Source organism: Bidens hawaiensis, unplaced genomic scaffold (genome assembly GCF_021521415.1).
Source record: "Bidens hawaiensis isolate Kalapana, Puna unplaced genomic scaffold, B.hawaiensis_p1.1 tig00024000_1, whole genome shotgun sequence".
In the NCBI taxonomy this organism is placed as follows: domain Eukaryota; kingdom Viridiplantae; phylum Streptophyta; class Magnoliopsida; order Asterales; family Asteraceae; genus Bidens; species Bidens hawaiensis.
Genome location: NW_027493776.1, coordinates 31,764 through 50,693, shown reverse-complemented (window position 1 = coordinate 50,693; position 18,930 = coordinate 31,764). Strand labels below are relative to the sequence as shown.

The 18,930-nt window shown below is 34.8% G+C and overlaps 1 protein-coding gene across 1 annotated transcript; it reads right to left on the bottom strand.

The window, feature by feature from the left end:
* Positions 1–9,154: 9,154 nt before the first annotated feature.
* LOC143568500 (protein FAR1-RELATED SEQUENCE 5-like) lies at positions 9,155–9,608 on the bottom strand. The gene is made up of 2 exons (XM_077054652.1): positions 9,298–9,608; positions 9,155–9,224 (listed from the first exon to the last, which is right to left on the bottom strand). Exons 1-2 carry the CDS (start codon positions 9,606–9,608, stop codon positions 9,155–9,157), a joined length of 381 nt encoding a protein of 126 aa, XP_076910767.1.
* Between the last annotated feature and the right edge of the window lie 9,322 nt (positions 9,609–18,930).

Sequence of the window (18,930 nt, the reverse complement as noted above, 5' to 3'; positions counted from 1 at the left end):
ATATAATGTTCCCGAGGATTTACGTTTATAATTCGTTCTTCTTTCTTTATTTTCGTTCGTTCAACTATCGAAACTTCAAAATTTAGAATTTATTAGACTAAATCGATTAGCGAACTAACCGAGTATAAAAAATAAATATCCAAGTATATTAATTCCTTATTACATTTCAAAGTTCGAGATCCGATTCATATATTTCATTTTTTTTAGTTCTTAAAGTATTTCAAAGTATAAGGGTTGCTATGTAAATATAATACAAATATTGATTTAAAGATATTTGGAACTCTAGGGGCCTTTCGTGTAAAATATTCAAAATATAATATATATTATTAACCCAGCCGTTCACCCCCCCCCCCCCACCTTTCATCTTTCCTGGTTTTCAATCACCACCACCGGCCACCGTAATGAATTTTCCAGTGAACAACAATAACAACCAAACTCGTTTTTAACATCGATAATGATTGAAATTTATTTCTCCATCAATGTAAAACGCTAATCAACCATTATAACATGTAATAAAGACCTATTAAAGCCGGTTTAATTTGTCCAACGGCCGGACTATTATTAAATCATAATAACAGCTAATAAAACTCCAACACACAAATGAGAGTATAAATAGACCAAGAAACAACGTCTAAACATGCTCACAACATCCAATTTACTAAAATCCTCACTAAGTATACCAATTAATTCATCAAAGTTCTTAAACTCTGGCCATCTCCGACCACCTTCAAACTGAAAAAATTGCAGGTAAACTTTTTATGCTTTTTGATCGTTTGTGGCCACCAAACAAAATCCCTAAGCTAATTAAACCAAACAAAGATCAGATTAGATTTCTAGGGTTTCTTTGAAGATGATGAACTTGTAACATGGATATATATTTAACCATTTCTGTTTCTAAACTAGATTGTAAGCTAGTTCAGTTGGTTAAGTCCTTGGACCCAGGTTCGAACCCGGGTCAACACACATTTATTACAAAATCAAATAAAATTATTTTTTGTTAAATAAAATTAATTACAAATTAATTTGACCAAATTTTACCCCAAAACCCAATTTTTTCATAATGTTTTGTAAGGACCAGCTGATATAATATAATTATTATTGCATTTCATTAATTTTTATAATACACTAGCGTAAACGTTTTCGAGATAGATTAGACTAATAAAATTCGTATTCCACGAATATTAAAACTCTCTTATTAAATAATAAATTATTAATTAAATAAAATTAAAATGATTTAAACCGTTAAAGTTAGTTTATAACTTATTAACTTTATAATTAGCCTTTATTTCGTTAAACTTTATAATTCGTGAACATAATCACTTTCGAGTTAAAACTATCGTTAAAATCTGTAACTCGTGAATATTACATTCCTCATAATAACGTAAATTATTATTCTAATGAAAATTAAAAAAAATACTCAATAAATTGAAAATCGTTAGAAGCCCGTTAACATTTGAAATAATATTATATAAAATGCTATTAAGATACATGCGAAATCCCTTTAACTAAATAATTAACTCTTATTATCCCGTCAGCTAGACTTTAAATTTTCATATTTACATTATTTATAGTTCCAGATGTTCGATTGCTTCTGTTTCGTTAATGTGCTTCTGGTTTATATTTCTAGTTATCTTCAATTTCGAGGTGAGTTTCTCGCACCCCATTTTTAACGCTTTTATATATTTTGGGTGTAATATTCGCCACTTTTCAAACTTGAAAACCCGACCCATTTTGAATTTTCGGTTTTGTTTATAAATATATAGGGGACGGTTCAGTGGAGAACTAAAATTAGAGTGAGAAGTTGAAGAAATGAATCCTGACCATCAGATATATTGATCAAAAGCCTACATTAATTCTTGCATTTTGGTAATTAATTATTGATGTTAATGAGGGTTTTTTAATGAAAGGGTGCTATAGTCTTTCTGGGGATACAAATGAAATAGGAAACTATAATAGTAGTCTATAAACTTCCTAGTCATATGCAAACCGTCACTTGAGTTTCCATATACCAAATCTTAAGAAGATTCTCAATATCATTTCCGTTTAGTTCTTCCACCACGATATTATCATCCGACACTGCAATCAAGCGGCGTAAACCGGGAAATTATTTTAGTTTGTGGCAAGAAATCTTTTCAATATCCGAAAAGATTCTCGTTCACATAGCCTATAATAGCGAAATCGGTTATTGAAAAGCTTCTTTGTGTTTGGCTGATAATCGATGGCGGGTTTCGGAGGTTAGGGTTTTCGATCGATCTTCGTTGTGATTTCAATGATGTAGGATGATTTTGGTTTCGGGTTTAATGCATGCAACCATAATTTTTTGTGTCTATGAGTCGGGTTTTTATGAGAAATCGTCTTTAATAGTGTTATCAAGTTGATATTAGTTGTGTGTATTTCTAAAATGTAAGGTGCGAATAATAAACTGTGTTTGTTCTCCAATATGTAGGTAACTAGAAGATGAAGAAGAAGATGTCCTTGAAGAAAGGTATGTTTTTTTGAATCTATAACCGAGTAAGATTGGTTATTAATAAAGAGACATGTAACTTGTTATTTTATGTTATTGATTAGGAAGAAGTAGTGACAGAAGATCTTCAAAGAAGATTCGAGTTAGGTCGCCAATGGGGTCCAATGTGAAAGGTAAAGTTGTATAAAAAAGAAATCATGTATGAGTAGGGTAGGTAGCTGTTGTATTTGTATATGATGGTTTTATTTATTTTGGCATGAAATTGCTGCGTTGTTAGCGTGTTGATATGTAGGGTTTTCTGTGTAGGAAGCATGTTAATAGATGTAGTGAATTTATTTTCTAGTAACTGATGAAGGGTAGAGTATTACAATTTGGTTGTTTGTATGTATAGGTAATGTAGAATATGCTGGTTATTTTCGTAGTTTGGTGTTAACTAATGTGTAAATGAAGGTAATGTAGATTATATTGTAGGAAATGTAGATTATGAGAGTTGTGCTTGGGTGATGTTACTATATGTAGTCGTGTATCATAATCATTGTGTAGGTTGTGAAGGTTAACATGCTTGTCATTCACTAAGTTTTCATCTTATTTGGTTTGTATGTGTAGGTAATGTAAATTATGTTTTAGGTAATGTAGAGAATGAGTTGTGTTTGGGTGATGTTAGTAAGTACATTGGTGTATAAATAGAAGTGTGTAGGTTGTGAAGGTCAATATGCGTGTCATTCAATAACTAACATTTTGGTTGATCGCAGGTGTAGAACGTGAAATGGTTACCAATAAGACGAAGGAAGGAAGTGAGAGCTGTGGTATAAAGAGAAGTAGAGGTAATGGATGTAGAGCATTTAGCATTTTAAACTTGTTAGGTGTTGCTGAGTTATGTTTTAATAAGGTATTTATTTGATAATGCAGTTGACAACCTATCGGAACACGATGTGGAAGTGCTGTCTAGTAAAGGTAATTTTGTAATACTTGATCGAATCAGGTTAGTCAGTGTGGCTAACATTTTGAGCTTGTGTTGTAAGAAAAAAACTAGGTGGTGAGCGGAAAGTAGGTGAAGGGACATCAAAAACAAATGTCGGGGAAGATGATGATTTTGTTGTGAATGTGCCACATGCGGGAAATGTAGGAAAGGATGCTAAGAAAAAAAGGATTCAAAGGAAGAAAAATGTCGGGGTTCCAAGCCTACGGACGCGCTCGTCACCACGTTCTCAATGGAGTGGGTTGCAACATCTATCTAAACAACAAAAGGAAGCTGTTAAGGAATGGGGATTTGATAAAATACTAAAGTTGAATGTAGCAGGGATCCCCTCATGTTTAGGTTACTATGTTGTTGACAGGTTTGATAGTGCTGCGATGAGCATAAAGGTCGATAGTTGTAATATTGAGATCACGAAGGAGAAGATTAATAAGCTAACTAGTTTACCGATGGGAGGTGTTAGGATAGAAAGAAGTGATGACAGAAAAGGTAATAGGAATCTTAGAAAACAGTGGAGAGCCTTCAATAGTAATGAAAAAGAGGTTAGTGCAGCTATTATAGCTGATAAACTGGAGAAGTACAACTATGTCGATTGGATGTTTAAGTTGGATTTTGTGATGTTGTTCATCACAAGCATGGTTGAATTTCAAGGGAATGGGAAGTGTCTGATGTCGTACCTTACGTTCTTCAACTTCAAGGAGGATACGGTTGTGAGAAATCTCGATTGGTGTGATCTAATTTTCGGGAGTTTGAAAGATTGTAAGAAAAATGGAGCAGGGAGGATCCTGATGATTATTTCCTAGGTCCGCTTACCATTCTATCGGTTAGTTGATAAATTAATCTTATGTAGGCTGTATTTATTTAATTATGCCAAAAGTATGTGTTTTATAAATGACGTATCAATATGTTTCTTGCATTGTAGCTATTTTGCGTTGACTCAACAACTTGGGAATCCGTACAAAGTGTATGTACTAAGGTGGCTTTGGAAGAATGGAGTTTTGATAAACTGAAAGATCGTGAGCAAAAGGAAATCCAGCTTGGAGGGTTTGGGAAGGGAGTAATTAGGAAGTTGTTTGGTGAAGAAGAGGGAACATACAGTGAGCGAAGGAAGGAGTTAGATAGTGTAGCTACACCGATAGTTGATGTGAAGGTAAGTTTATGGAGACATGAAGTGTTACCGTTATATTAGTTTGATTTGCAACTCGTGTAATAAAACCTCGTAAAATAACTTTGATACTAGTTAATTTGTTATGTTGATGTAGAAGATGGTCGAACGTTTGGAGTCCTTGGTAAGGGTGATTTATGAAGGGAAAAAAGAATTTGAGGGAGTTCCCAGTGAAGCAGTAGTAAAACACCCAGACAATGGTGGCATTAGGAGGCTATGTGATATGTACGAGACCTTTGCTGGTAAACTATTTCAGACACCCTCACATTTAGTAGTTGAAGCAGATAAGGAAGTTGTGGAGGAAGTAAGAGAGGAGCAAGAAACTTTAACGCAGTTGTGGAATGACGAGGAGTGAGTGGACCAAGTCGTTAGGTCGGTTGAGATTGTTGAGTTAAAAAGAAAAGAATCAGGTTCTGTCAAAAAATGTGACAATGCTTTTGGTCCGTCGTTCAGTTTGGGACTAACACAAGACCGGTTATAAGTAAAGAAGGTGGGGTGAATTTGGTCGGGGAAGTTGTTCGTAGGGAACAAGATGTTTGTGAAGGTATTGAAGGGTTTGATAGTGACATGGAGGAAGTTCCGTTGAGTGTTGTTTCTAGTAAGCTTAAGGGAAAAGATGTATTTGAAAGGCCAAAAAGAGCCACACGTTTAGGGTATGCTTTAAGGTCACCGTTTATGAATGGGGCAGTTGATGTTGGCAAGAAGGAAGAGAAGTCGGAAAATGAGGTTTGGCGTTACCTGTGGAGGATAGGAGGCGATGAAAGGTTAGTATATACGTATGTAAGTAAATGCAATTGAATTTTATAATATTTTAATTATTAAATTTGTTGTATGATGTGTTTAGGGAGTATATTTTCGTTATGAAATACGATCACTTCGGGGTGCGTGGTCTGTTTGAAAGCTTGCAACCTGACATGAACATAAATCACAATGTTCTTGAATGATGGTTATTGGTACTGAACAATATAGAGGAAAAGCGGGATAGCGGATCAAATATAGGCTGTTTTGCGGATGCATGTTGCTGGTAAGTGGATTTTAATCAGCTGTTAAAATAATTTTTTAGTATAGTTATTAAGCTATGTTGTCTATAATGAGAGTAGTTAATGTTGCAGTGTCTTTTGTTTTTTATAAACAGAAGGGAGTAAGTGGGGGTGCTTTAACCAATACCGAGCAAAGGATTGATAGTATGGTGAAGGGTAATATATCATGTGTGATGGGAGGAGATACTTGTGATTTGACACCAAGGGCATACGATATGATTTTCTTCCCCGTCAAATCAGCCGACCATTATTATCTTCTCTGTTTTGATTTAAAAAAATTGGCAATAGTGGTTATTGATAGAGTTGACCCGGACAAGAAAAAACGGAGATCTAGGGCAGAGAAAACCATCGATGCCGAGTACTTAAACGAGTGTATGAAGACAGTTTATATGATGGTAAGTTTTATGCAATGTAATATGTAAATTAAAACATGTTTGTTATTAAATGTAGTTATGTAATGAAGTATAACTTTAAAATTACATTTTTCATAAACGGTCGTTTATGAAGTACCTACGCGAGGTCGGACATCCGAGGCTTGCTGCAGTAAACTCACTGAACCCAGAAAGGTTGAAGATGAAGTGGCAAACTGGAAACAATTACGAAGATGCGGGGATAGTTCTAATGCGACACATGGAGATTTACACAGGTGACAGGGATTGGGATGCTGGGCTTAGTAATGATCCGAAGAAGCAGAAAAACAGGTGGAAAGTCTACTGATTAAGTATGTCGCGAAGTTTCTGTTGTCGGACATAAATCTGAAGCGAGATCAAATTAACAAGGTTCTACAATCTGAATGAATGGTAAGTTAAGATAGTCATAAGCATGGTGTGTTGAAGACATTTGGTTTTAGTAGTTTTTGGCCTTTTGTTTATGTTTGAAATAGATGTTATGGATGGTTGTGTTATGGTTTTATTTTGTTCTTTGTTTTGTCACAAACTATGTTTAACGGTTTTCAGTTCGAATGTTTTAATTAATGCAAGCGTTTTATTATATATCTATTTCTTTGTTACTGATGTGTTGGAGGTCAAATAGGTGTTCGATGTTTTTAAATGAGGTTTATTAATAGTTAAAGTACAAAGTTAGTTATTCGCCTTTGTGGGGTAGGTGAAGGTATGTGCAGGCAATTGTATCAATGTTAATGTAGTAGCTAATTTCTTAATATAAATTGTTCGTTTGTCAAATTAGAGTACATGCATTCAAATTTGGTGAAATATTTTGTCAACACAAGGAGTAATCGTGTGTGTATTGTTGTTTTTCATTTTCTGGAAAAAGACATTGTCAAGAGTAAGGTTGTTGATAACTGGTTTTATAATTTGGTCTACCGGTGTTTTAGACAATAAGGTTAGATGAATGATGTTGTAATGATATTAGTTATATGTGAACGATGGTGTATATGAACGTTGGTGTAATGTTATTATGTAATGTGGACCATTAGTTACATGTGAAGGATAACGTAGGATGCATGTGGGTAACAGAGTCGTTGTAAGTGTGGTGTGTGTAACAAACATGAAGGTCTACGTTATTAAATTGAGTATGCATGATGGTTACTAATTTAGTATGTGGCAGGTGGGGGGGGGGTGAAAGCATGTCAGTAAAGATAGTGTAATGTTATGATATCGAAGGTATAGAAAGAGTTAGTTTGTTTAAGTTTATGGAGGTTTGTGTCCTTTAAATTGTTTCATGATGTATGAGGTAATGTAGTTGCTATGTAAGTGTGTAAGGTTGTAGTCAAGTCCGTGTGGAATAGTTTTTGGCCCAATCTTGCGCATGCGTGTACCCGAACCCTTGTTGTGTATTCCTTTAGGTGCGATTACAGATATAGTTTCGGGTTCTTTGACTCCAAGAAAATCTTGAATTATGATTGACTTGCTGTTACATTCGGGTTCCGTAGGTAGCTCCTGCCAAATTCTGTCCTTTAATTGTTTCATTTGTTCGACCATAGCTTATGTCTCCCCTTGCCCAATCAGCGCATTGGTTGGTCAACGTGATAAACTCGTGTCTAAGTCTTGACCGTTCATCTAAAGAACACCGTACCTGTATTCAATGTTAAATATTGAAGATGACAACACATCATTCCTCTAGCATGTAGGTATGTACGTTGCGGGGATTGCGTCGATAAGTTCGGTTTTGAAGACACAAAACACGTGTCTGCAAAGGTAACCGATACTAGTGAACAGCCTACACGAACATGTAAAGGACTTTTCCTCCGGTTTGTTAGTTACCTAGATCATAGAAAATACGATAGTCAGCCATCAAATGCGTTTAAGAATGACCAAAAAACAAAAAAAGATGTTACCAAGAAATAACCTTGAACGTGCCAGCTAAACGTTTTTTCTTATCGTTGTGAATAACAAAGTGGATCTTTAATCTGTTGTCTGACTCGAATTGGTCACGGGAACACTGATATAGCCCCTCGTATATTTCTTTCTATACCTCTTTAAAAATCAATACTGTGTTTACTTGGGAAGCATGAAGTTCAACAGGCAACAAGTCAGCTTGGAGCAGTTGTAGTGGTATTATTTTGTAGTTTTCGTTGCATGAATCGTTGAGAGCTTGGAGCTTGTTCGAAGCAAAGCATAAACTGAACTAGAGTGTTTCCTTCGTTAGAATATACCTTGAATTGTGAATTTGAACTCTCACATCCTGATGTGGTTTTCATCAAACAACACATGGGTAACTCTCTGAAGTTAGTAGGAACCCATTGATGACATACACGGAACATGTCTGTTAACCACTTGTTAGTGGACAAGTTGAAGTCCTCGATCATTTCATTCCATCGGTGTTCAAAAGTCTCGGGTTTGATGAAAACGTTCCACACAAGTTTATGAATACGCTTCTTTAGTTCTCTGTTGCGTTGTATGTCTCCTTTAAGCTCTTAATAACAAAGTATGTTAAAGTAGAAGGTTAATGCGTGAACAATCCAATAATTCTGGTTATAATATGTAAAGAGAGATCTGTTGCCGCTATAGCTAAATTACATATAAATAACATGAATAAAACTGTGTAGGTGATTCACTAACTAGACAATACAACTAGTTCATGAATGTGTGTATGTGGATTAACATCAGGCACTATTAATTACATTAAATGGAAATGGGGGGCACAAGTACGTAAGATATGGTATATGTATTTATAATCAATCAGTTTCAAACAGTCTACACATACCTACAGAAACAGTCTACACATACCTACATAAATCATAGATAGGGAAAAAAATTAACATTTTTTATGGAAATAAAAAATTGACAGGTTTTAAGAAAACAAAAAATTAGAATTCCTAAAAGGAACAAAAAAAAAACAAATGGTAAAAGAATTAACATTCAGACTCCTACAAGTTAGGAGTTTTGTTATGAGTACGTTAGGTAAGAAAAACTTGCCTTGAAAGGATTTTTTCAGTAACATACCACATGCATAGCATGTGTGTGGCGTCTATCAAAACAGTTGAAACTGCTTGTTTCATAGCCGGATCTTGGTCAGTCAAAACCAACTTAGGTTGCGTGACATGTGCCTTAAGGAAGGACTCTAACACATTTTTTGTGGCAGTCAACCCCCGTGAAGGGAACGAAAACCATTGAGTACCTAAATTAAAAAGAATAACTATTAGTTACAAACTAACGTAACATATTAATAATGTGTAGTTGAAGATGATTACCTGTTAGTGTGATACGTAGCATCAAAGGCTAAGGCATCGCCAAACAACTTGTAGTTGCTTCGGGATATATTATCAGCCCAAAACATTGCTTGTAGTTCACCATTCTCAACAAAGTGCTCGAAAAAATAGTTAGTAAAGTGAAGGGTGTTACTTGTGATCTTATTGATAACCATTTGAGCATCTCTATCAGAAATATAACACCTAACGTCTCGAGCATGGTTCTTCCAATCATCCTTAGTTCCTCTTACATTGTGCTGACCACCCTTCAGGGAGCTTTGAACACAATGAGCTTTTGTGGGGCTGAACCCCATGGTATGGAGGCCTTGAATGAATTCCTTGTCTGGAAAATCTGTCTTTCGCCTCTAGTTAGATCCATCTTATGCTTGTTCACGAGATCGTGATTGTGGGGCTCATTGAAGTGATATATGGTGTATGTTTCTGATCCTTGTAAACCAGTAACACTGAGTCGTATACATGCACCACATCACGTACGCTTACTCCTTGGGTTGCGTTGCTTGGACGAGGAGGATGTAGGGTTCATTGTGTCAACGGATTTGAAACGCAGGTTACCATTTTTTGCGCACACTTTGTACATATGTGTCAGAACACCGTTTGTGTATGTTTTAGTTGAACATCTTATTTCAAATCCAGCTTTGTCTGCATATGACTTGTACATGTCGCCAACATCTTCCCATTTGTTGAATTCAGCATCTTTCTTAGGTTTCTCATATGCGGGAACATTTGGTATCCAGTACTTTGTTCCGTTAGGTGAAAAGTAAACATTAGGATGAACTATTTCTACACCTGTAAAACAAAAAAAATCATATAATTTTAAATGGGAATTATTATATAAAAAAAGACAGTTCATACGTAATGAGTGCTTGGTTCTTAAGTTCGTTAATTGTATTGTCTTGATAAGTTGATTCGTCAATTGATGCATCGTTAATGATTGGAGAGCTTTCTATTGTGTTGCTTTCATCCCCATATACTAAAAAAAGTAATTAACATAACATTAAAACTTAATAAAAAAATATAATGAAGATATGTACAACAATAAAATGAAGACATATGCAAAACCTACATAATAATCAAAAATGTATCATGAAAAAAAAACCTACACGAACCTGCATTGGATAAAAACAAGATGAAAAATGGCAGCTATTTAAGAAAAAAACAAATTTAAAAATTCCTAAAAGATACAAAAACATATAACAGAATTAACACTATTGACATCAAGAGTTTTTTTCAAGGAAAAAACTGTAAGAAGCAAATTTTTTCGAATTCATTAAAACAAAAAACACATAGGTTTAACTAACATTGATACGATAGTATTCACATTTAAAGTAACGGTTTGAATAAAACCTACATAATCATACACAATGATAACAGGTATCTATAAATTCACTGTAAGAAAATTATTAAAAAAATATAAAAAATTTGGCATGAAACATTTGACTAGAACCTTCAAAATTAGATGTTGGTCTACCCACTAGACCCTGCTTGGATTGAAGTCAATTGATTATCCATCTAAAGAAAATGAGGAACTGTGATACTGATGTTTGAAAAATAGGATGTAATGGGGGATTGTATATATAATATGAGCAATGAATCCTGTAAATTAAATAATATACACCTAAATAACACAAAGGATACTTTCTGCATAAAAGAAAATCATTATAATAATAAAATTGATAATCAAAGATCAATCTAAATTGAAAGAATATCCACTAACAAATAAGGAATATTTAAAAACTTATTAAAGGAAAATATTTTTTTATCATCCGATTTACTTGTTCATATAACCAGTAACCATGATTAAATTAAATTAGGAAACTATTGGGTAAACAAATTAAGATTGATATTTAGAAAACATGCATTATCATATGCATTGGTATATGATAAATGGACTGGCGATATGAATCGATTGAACGGACCGGCGATATGAATGGATTGATGAAACCTGCGATATGAATGGATTGATGAAACCGGGGCTATGTATCGACAACATAAATCTTGATCTTCTTTTGAATTGATACGGGATTGGTAGGCAGATTGTTGAGCTATAAATCGACAACATAAATCTTCAATGAAGGATGAAGGTTGAAGAAAGGTATTAGAAACGGTAGTTAGGGTTGTTAGTTGATCTTTCATACGGGATTAATAAAAATTCTTTTAATTGTTGTTTTACCAATTTACAATATATCAGATAGATTATTAAATTAATATTTACCATATTTATAATATTGTTAGGATTACTAATATGCCCCCAAAGTTAATTATTTTAGAAAAATAAAAACAAAAAATTTGATTGGTTCTAAGGATTTCTCCAACTTCTCACACTAATATGATTTCTTCATTGAACTCAACCCTATATATATATATATATAAACAAAAACCGAAAATTCGAAATGGGTTGGGTTTTCAGGTTTAAAAAGTGACGAACGCTACATAAGTGTTCCATTAGACCACCATAACCTCCAAATCAGGTAATGGTCCGGCGGAAGACCTTAACAAAAACTTAACGCTGACCGGGAGGCAACCTGAATTTTATTTTTAGTTTGTATTTTATTTTATGATTGTAGCGCTTTTAACTATTTTATTTCAAACGTACCACTGTAGCACAGATCAAGTGTGGGGAAGCCACAAGGTGGATCAGAATTCAAGTGTTTCAGTAAGTGAGCTATCAAGTGGATGGCGCTTCACGTATGGGTTGTCTGTTTTAAGCGTTGGAACACGTTCAGAGGAGTCTAAGGGAGTCAAAGTTTGAGAGATAGAAAAATTTTCAATATAAAAATCCTCAAAATTCCCTGTCACCAGGTCCCTTCGCGCTACGCGAAGGACAAAAATATTATCCAGAAAATGGTTCTTTGCATTACGCGAAGAACACGACTTACATCAGTTCGCATAGCGCGACCGAATTTAAACTATAAAAAGGAGAAAAATATTCTAATAATAATAAAATAATCACTTATCCTATCGAGCTTCTGGAGTATTTACGTTATTTTTCTATGGTTAATTCAGGTACGTGTATACTTTTGTTGTACTTGAACTTTGTGGGCGTAGTTCACTGTTAACCCTCACGAGACCATACTTGTCCACTCGGGCTACCGGGGTGTTTAAAGGGCTTAATGCATATGCAAAATGCAATCGTGATTCTACGAAAAGGAGTTAGGTCTTCTAACATTTTTTCTCATTTAACAGATTTAATTATGAAATTTTTTTGACTCAGCTTGGTAATTAAAATTAACAGTTTTGCAAATATTTTAAAAGACCTATTCTAACAGTTGTGAGAAGCGTGCTTCTACACTTTTGACAGTTTGCAGATATTGTTGAGTGAGTTGAGGAGACAGGTTCGTTTAGGCCAGCACGAGTGCACACGAGTTACCTATATCAGGTGATTTCGTTATGATAATTTTCTTTGTTTTTCTAGTTTTGTGTTAAGAGTGTAATTGTATAAATTGTTAGGACCATCACATTTAGCCCAATTTTAAAATTAATAACCAGTAAATTTTAATCCCGTCCTCATTAATGTTCTTTTAAAAGCTAAATTTTTAACATTGAGGACAATGTTTACCTCATGTGTGGAGATGTGAGACATTGAAAATAAATGTTTACATAATAATAATAATAATAATTAAAAAATTTCCTTGAATTAAGAATTTTTTTCAAAATAATGGAAAATGATAGAAAAATTGGGAATTGTTTTTCAAAACTAATATATATATGAAAAAAAAATCAGAAACACACTTAACTTGGGATGTATTAGTAGACCTAACCGATATGGAAAAGCTTCTGAGAATGTAATAATATACTAATACTTAAAATCATTGAGTCTTGTGGGTTCTCATATTAGGAAAACAGTGAAACCGAAATGTCTAACATAATAAAAGAGCACCATTGTAGGTTAAAACCTTGTAAAATTTGAAATTTGATCTCACTTAACTGGGACACAAGTGTGCGCCCCATTAATCCATAATAAATGAGATTAAAAATGAGATTATTGAAAACGATCCAATAATTTAATGTGACTCCCTTCGGGATAGTACCTTGAGATGGCATCTATGGATGAGGATCGATAAATAATGGCATAATTAAGATCCAACAACCTATGTGTTTTCCCTCAAGTTAGCAGCTTGGCGAATAGGGCTCTGGGTGAGGATTAATGAACGTTCACGAGTAACGACCAACAACTTATATGATTCATTTCACACTGGGCTAGTAACCACGGTGAGAACATCCATGGGTGAGGTTTAAAATATATTCAAATGCAAATGCTCAAATAGTTCATTCATTTATTTGTCCATCTGTGAAGTTAATTTTTAATATTTACAAGTTTTTGGGTTGCAACGGTAGAAAAATCTTTATGATTTTATCTTTGCTTTGACATATATGAAACGTTTTAGGTGGACTTGTGATCCTAGGTATGAGACCCTTAGACTGAATGTTAACGTGAACTTAAAAGCTAAGCATGATTAGAGGTCTGAATTATTGGCGGTTGGGCTTAAGTGGATAGCAATACTGGAAATCACGGTTTTTGTGTTATCTGTAATTAATTAAGTAACCTAAATGTTTGGGAAGTCAGTTTCTAATTATGATTCCATTGCAAATTCTTTTTCAGGACGAAAAAGGATAAGTGCGAGGATGTGATGGTCAGGTATAAATCATGTGTATATATATGTTATTTCATGTATTTTAATTGTTTATATATAGTGAGCACAATTAATTTGAGTTCTTTTATAATCAAAGGTGTCCGGAGCTTAAACGAGCTAATTTAGAGCCATCTAGATGAAAATTAAGCAAGCCCCAAGAACATGGAAACATAGGAAAACATAGATGGATGGTTAAGAAGGATTCAGGAAGGGCTTGGATGAGAAACCCGAAGCCGAAGCGAAAAGTGAACAAGACGGGTTAACAGGAAAGTGCTTTTAGTAAAACGGGTATATCTCGGCCTAGAAAATGAGTTACAGGACCCATAATATATGAATTTCGGGTTTCTCAATGAGACAAAGCTGAATATGAGGTTATTTTACTTTGCGCGACATGAACTAGGGGTCAAAAAACCCTTTGTGCTAAACGGAAAAAAAACCCTAACTGATATATAATCAGTTTTTCAGCCCCCATTTGACATATCAATTGTTTCAGGAGCTATAGAAGAACCTGGGGGAGATTTTGCATCATCCCGGAGCCCTTAGTTTGCCCAATCATCACATGCTTCAATCCTTTTATCAGATAACCGAGTTAATCGTTATGCCGATGTCAAGCTAAAAACCTTTGTTTTCACTTTAGGCTAGGGTTTTGTGTAAACACCATGATCGGATTCTTTGTGTTTCAGTGATTAAGAACTTGATTGAGTTTGTTATTTGATCTTGTTCTACTTTATCAATTGATTGTTTAAATAATTTATGTTTTTGATTATCAAATACTGCATCACTTATCTGGTTGCGTTCATCAACATTTAGGACTAGGTTCTTTTGTCATTAATCCAAAACCGTTTGTCATTGCATATCAATTGGTTTTGATAATATAAACTAGTAATTAGGCAGATCGTGTTCAGTTGTGTCAACAATTCGGATAGGGTTTCGCTTGTCATCACAACCAAATTGTTAGGTCTACTAATTACTGCGCAATCAATTAATGAATCTGTGATTACTTTGTTATCGCATTACCTGAACCTAAAGTGAAACACCTTTTTCATAATTGTTTACAAAAGTTGAAAGTAATTGTGTGTTTCTAATACATCTTTCTAAACTGCTTGACATCCAATGTCCGCTTAGATTAATATTTAATAAGTCATGAGGCGAACTTGCACTTTTCACTGATTCCCTGTGGAGATGACCTTACTTACCCGTACCAGTTATAGGTATTTATGTGATTATAAATACTTGTTTTTCATTAGAGCACGACATCTACATTAAACGCATTGGCACGATTCCAAATGTGTCTTCTCCGATTATTTTCAGTAGAATTTTAATAGAATGATTTTAAACTTTGGATCAATTGGGGATTCTCTCTCTACTGTTGGATCGTTTTAGGAATTTTCTCATATTATAAACACAACTCTATATTTTTTATTTTTCAAATAAATATACACTACTAATTGATCAAATTAAAAGATAATATAGTTTCACTGATCTTAAAGAAATAGACAGGTTAATTAACTCTAGTCACACCAACTATAACTTATTCATTGGTAAATAAGACGTGTGAAAAAAACTTAAATATTTGTAAACGGAAAAGTTGAAAAATGTAATACGAATACGTGTTATAAAATTCCTGTTTTCTTTATTGGCCACAACCAGAAACCAAATGAGTATAAGTTGACTTTGACACAGTCAAAAATCTCTAAAGTCAACTCCTCCAGCCTGCCTATAACATTATTCTTCCCTAAACGCAAATCACCAATTGTGGAGAGAGAGAGATGGGTAAGTTGATGCACAACACACAAATCAAGCACTCAAGCCACCCTCATCTCCTTCAATTATCATCAAACCTCCAACTACAAACCAACATCAGTTGTGCAGGCTGCAACCACCTCGTTTCTTCATTCGACCACATCTACGCATGTAGACCGTGCAACTTTTTCTTACACGCGTCGTGCTCCAAGTTTCCCGAACTAATCACTCACCCGTCCCACCTTGAACACGCGCTTTCCCTTCTTCCCACCTCTATATACCCGGGTGGTTTCTTTCGGTGTGACGCCTGCAGTCAACAAGGAACCCGATTTAGTTACCATTGTCAGGTCTGTGACTTTGACTTGCATGTGTTGTGTGCCACCAAACCCCTCTCGGTCAACCACCCGTTCCATCCGCACCCGCTTGTCCTTACTTTTTCATCCCCATATGGTCAAAAGTCAGGGTTCTCGTGTGATGTGTGCCAGAGCGTCGGCTCGGCTGACCAGTGGCTCTACCGTTGTGTTTCGTGTGAGTTTGATGTTCATCTACACTGTGCCACCGCTAAGCCAGCTCTGCAACACAGTCACTCGTATCCAGGTCCAGGTTCGGTCTCCCACCAACCTCAGCCACTTGCACATAGCATGAGCACGGGTCATGGTCAAACTTACTGGCAAACACAGAACCCTGCACCTGTTGCTGGCCAAAGTTACCAGCGCCCGACGCAACCACAAGCACCAGTTGGTCACTGTTACCAGGGTCCTCCACCGCCACAAGCACCTGTTGGTTATCAAAGTTACCAGGTTCCAACACAACAGCCGCCAGCACCAGTCGGTGTTCAAAACTACCAGATGCAACAACCACCACAACCTAATCAAAATGGACTGGCGGATGCGATGGTGAACGGATTTGTTGAGGGTGTGATGCAGAAGATTGGCCAGGATTTTGTCCAAAGTCTTACAGGAGGAGGAGGTGGAAGTGGTGGTGGTGGTGGTGATGTGGTCAACGTTGACTATGATTGCAGTACTACAAATGACTATGAAGAGTGAAGGCCGGTGACTAAGAATTTGTGAATGTAATAAAGTTTTAATTTGTTTTCCCAAGTGACTAAGAATTTGTGAATGTAATAAAGTTTTAATTTGTTTTAATTTATAACCTACTCATGCGGTTATATTTATCATTTGTTCTTCAAACAATTCAGTAACACTATCTTTCTGGTCACAAATCAGCAACATTACCAACTACTCAAAGGTGACATAATTTTACAACGCTACAATTTGAATAGTAAATTACTTTAGAAATTGATTGAATAAGTTGAGATAGAAATATCATGCAATCTTATCTGATATTGCATCTTCTAGTATCTTTATCGGTTTCTTACTTCTACCCACTCGAGTTCATCAAGAGTCGTGTGACCAAAGAGTTAACTGTTGTAAAATGAAGGAACTATTAAGTGTCTATGAAATCAAATGTGAAGTTTCAAAGTTAAAACATACCTATCTTTGGAGTACACAAGCCCAATAAATTGTATTCTGCAGCAGCAATATGAAGTTGTGTACGATTTACAAGAACCGGTTTTAAAAACGCTATGCAACAGCGTAAAAACACAATTTCCAGCATTCTTCATTTCCAAAGATGCCTCTGCACACTATTCTACTCGCAAGTTTCTATGCAAACTTAAAAACTATATCAAACTTAATAAACTGATCTAGCATCTTAAATAGCTGTCAGAAGCGGTTTGAAAATTTAGAAATAATTAATAACTAATATCAAAGGTGTTCTTCCACCATAATCTGTGTTATTAGGATTTTTCTAAGCTTCAACCAAACGCCTAACACGATAGAGGAGATCGCCATTAATATGCACGGCAGCAATAAACCTCAGAGCCAACTCAGATTCACGTTTTGCTTCATCAAGTCCGAAGTCAGACTCCAATATCTTGTTTCGAAGGCATGCTTGTTTTCCCAGATAACAACAAATGAGATGTCAGCAAAGAACTTTTAACTCAAAAGCTAATTGCACTAAATAAAAATTAAGGAACACATTTACAGGTTTAATTAAGTTTTTGAAGTAATATTTTACAATCTTTTTGTGAGAATGCAACATCCGTAGTTTACGAGTCTCGGATAATAAATAAAGATTATTTTATTATAGATAATTTCAAAGAATAAACTTATGGATTAATATGAGTTTACTAAGAGAACGATGGGCTCAACTGCTCAAGAAAGGCACCGAGTATATATAACCATGGCTTAACCCTAACCATCATTTCCATCACCCTTTCATCATAATTTTCACACGCAAACACTCTTAATCCAAATTCCAAGATAACAAGATTAAATATCTACGTCTTGGAGCAAGAAAATTACAGAAGAAACAGGATCAAGTTCTAGAAAGTGTAAAGGCAAAGATTTAGATTAAAGGTTATGCTTTATGGTCAGTTGCTTATACCCTGAAATGGTAGATCCGGCCGCAAGATTTTATAAAGCAAGAATCTTGGCCTTGGGCGAACCATGAAACCTAGACCCCGCATTATTGGCTAACTAGAGAATCAGTAAAAAGGTTGGCTAAACGAGCTCGGTTTAACTTGAAACATGGCAGACACAATTACAAAGATGGTGTCTGAGTTTAGAGTACCTAAGTATTAAGGTTTAAAATAACAAGTTCACGTTTTAAGCTTTGAGTTTTGTAAAGAGTTTTGGTATTAATATTAACTTCTGTTAATTTTCCTGTTCAATTCTAATTATGGATATTAAAAAGGGGGTTTTACATATATCCCCTTCACAACTTTGCTTATTACATATTTCTCCAATGCTAAATCTTTAATTACATATTTTCCCTTCTAGTCTTTAATTACCATTTTATCCTTTTACAGTTTACAATAACCCTAGTAAAACACCCATAGTCGTTTCCTTCTTCACAAAACCTATAAACTATTGTGTGATATTATGTTAGTAAAAAACCAACCGTTGTTTCCTTCTTCACAAAACCTACAAACTATTTAGTGCTTTTGGTTTTGTATTATTTTCTTTTTATATTTGATGATATAATTTTTAGTATGCCACATATGTTAAAAATACGGGACCTATAAGCTAGTGTAAAAAATATTTTATACATTTGCAAACGATTAAAAAAATCAATTTCAAATGAATTTATTAACTTTGATATGTTCGTCTTAAAACCGACTCGGTTTGGTTTAAATTAGGCATATATGTAATTGTTACTATTAAAAAGGGGATATATG

Bases quoted from the DNA above. Each gene is read 5' to 3' on its own strand.
- LOC143568500 (XM_077054652.1), bottom strand. From the start codon at position 9,608: ATGGGGTTCAGCCCCACAAAAGCTCATTGTGTTCAAAGCTCCCTGAAG. The intron at 9,225-9,297 runs GTAATCATCTTC...TTTTTAATTTAG, and splicing joins GCTACGTATCACACTAACAG to GTACTCAATGGTTTTCGTTC.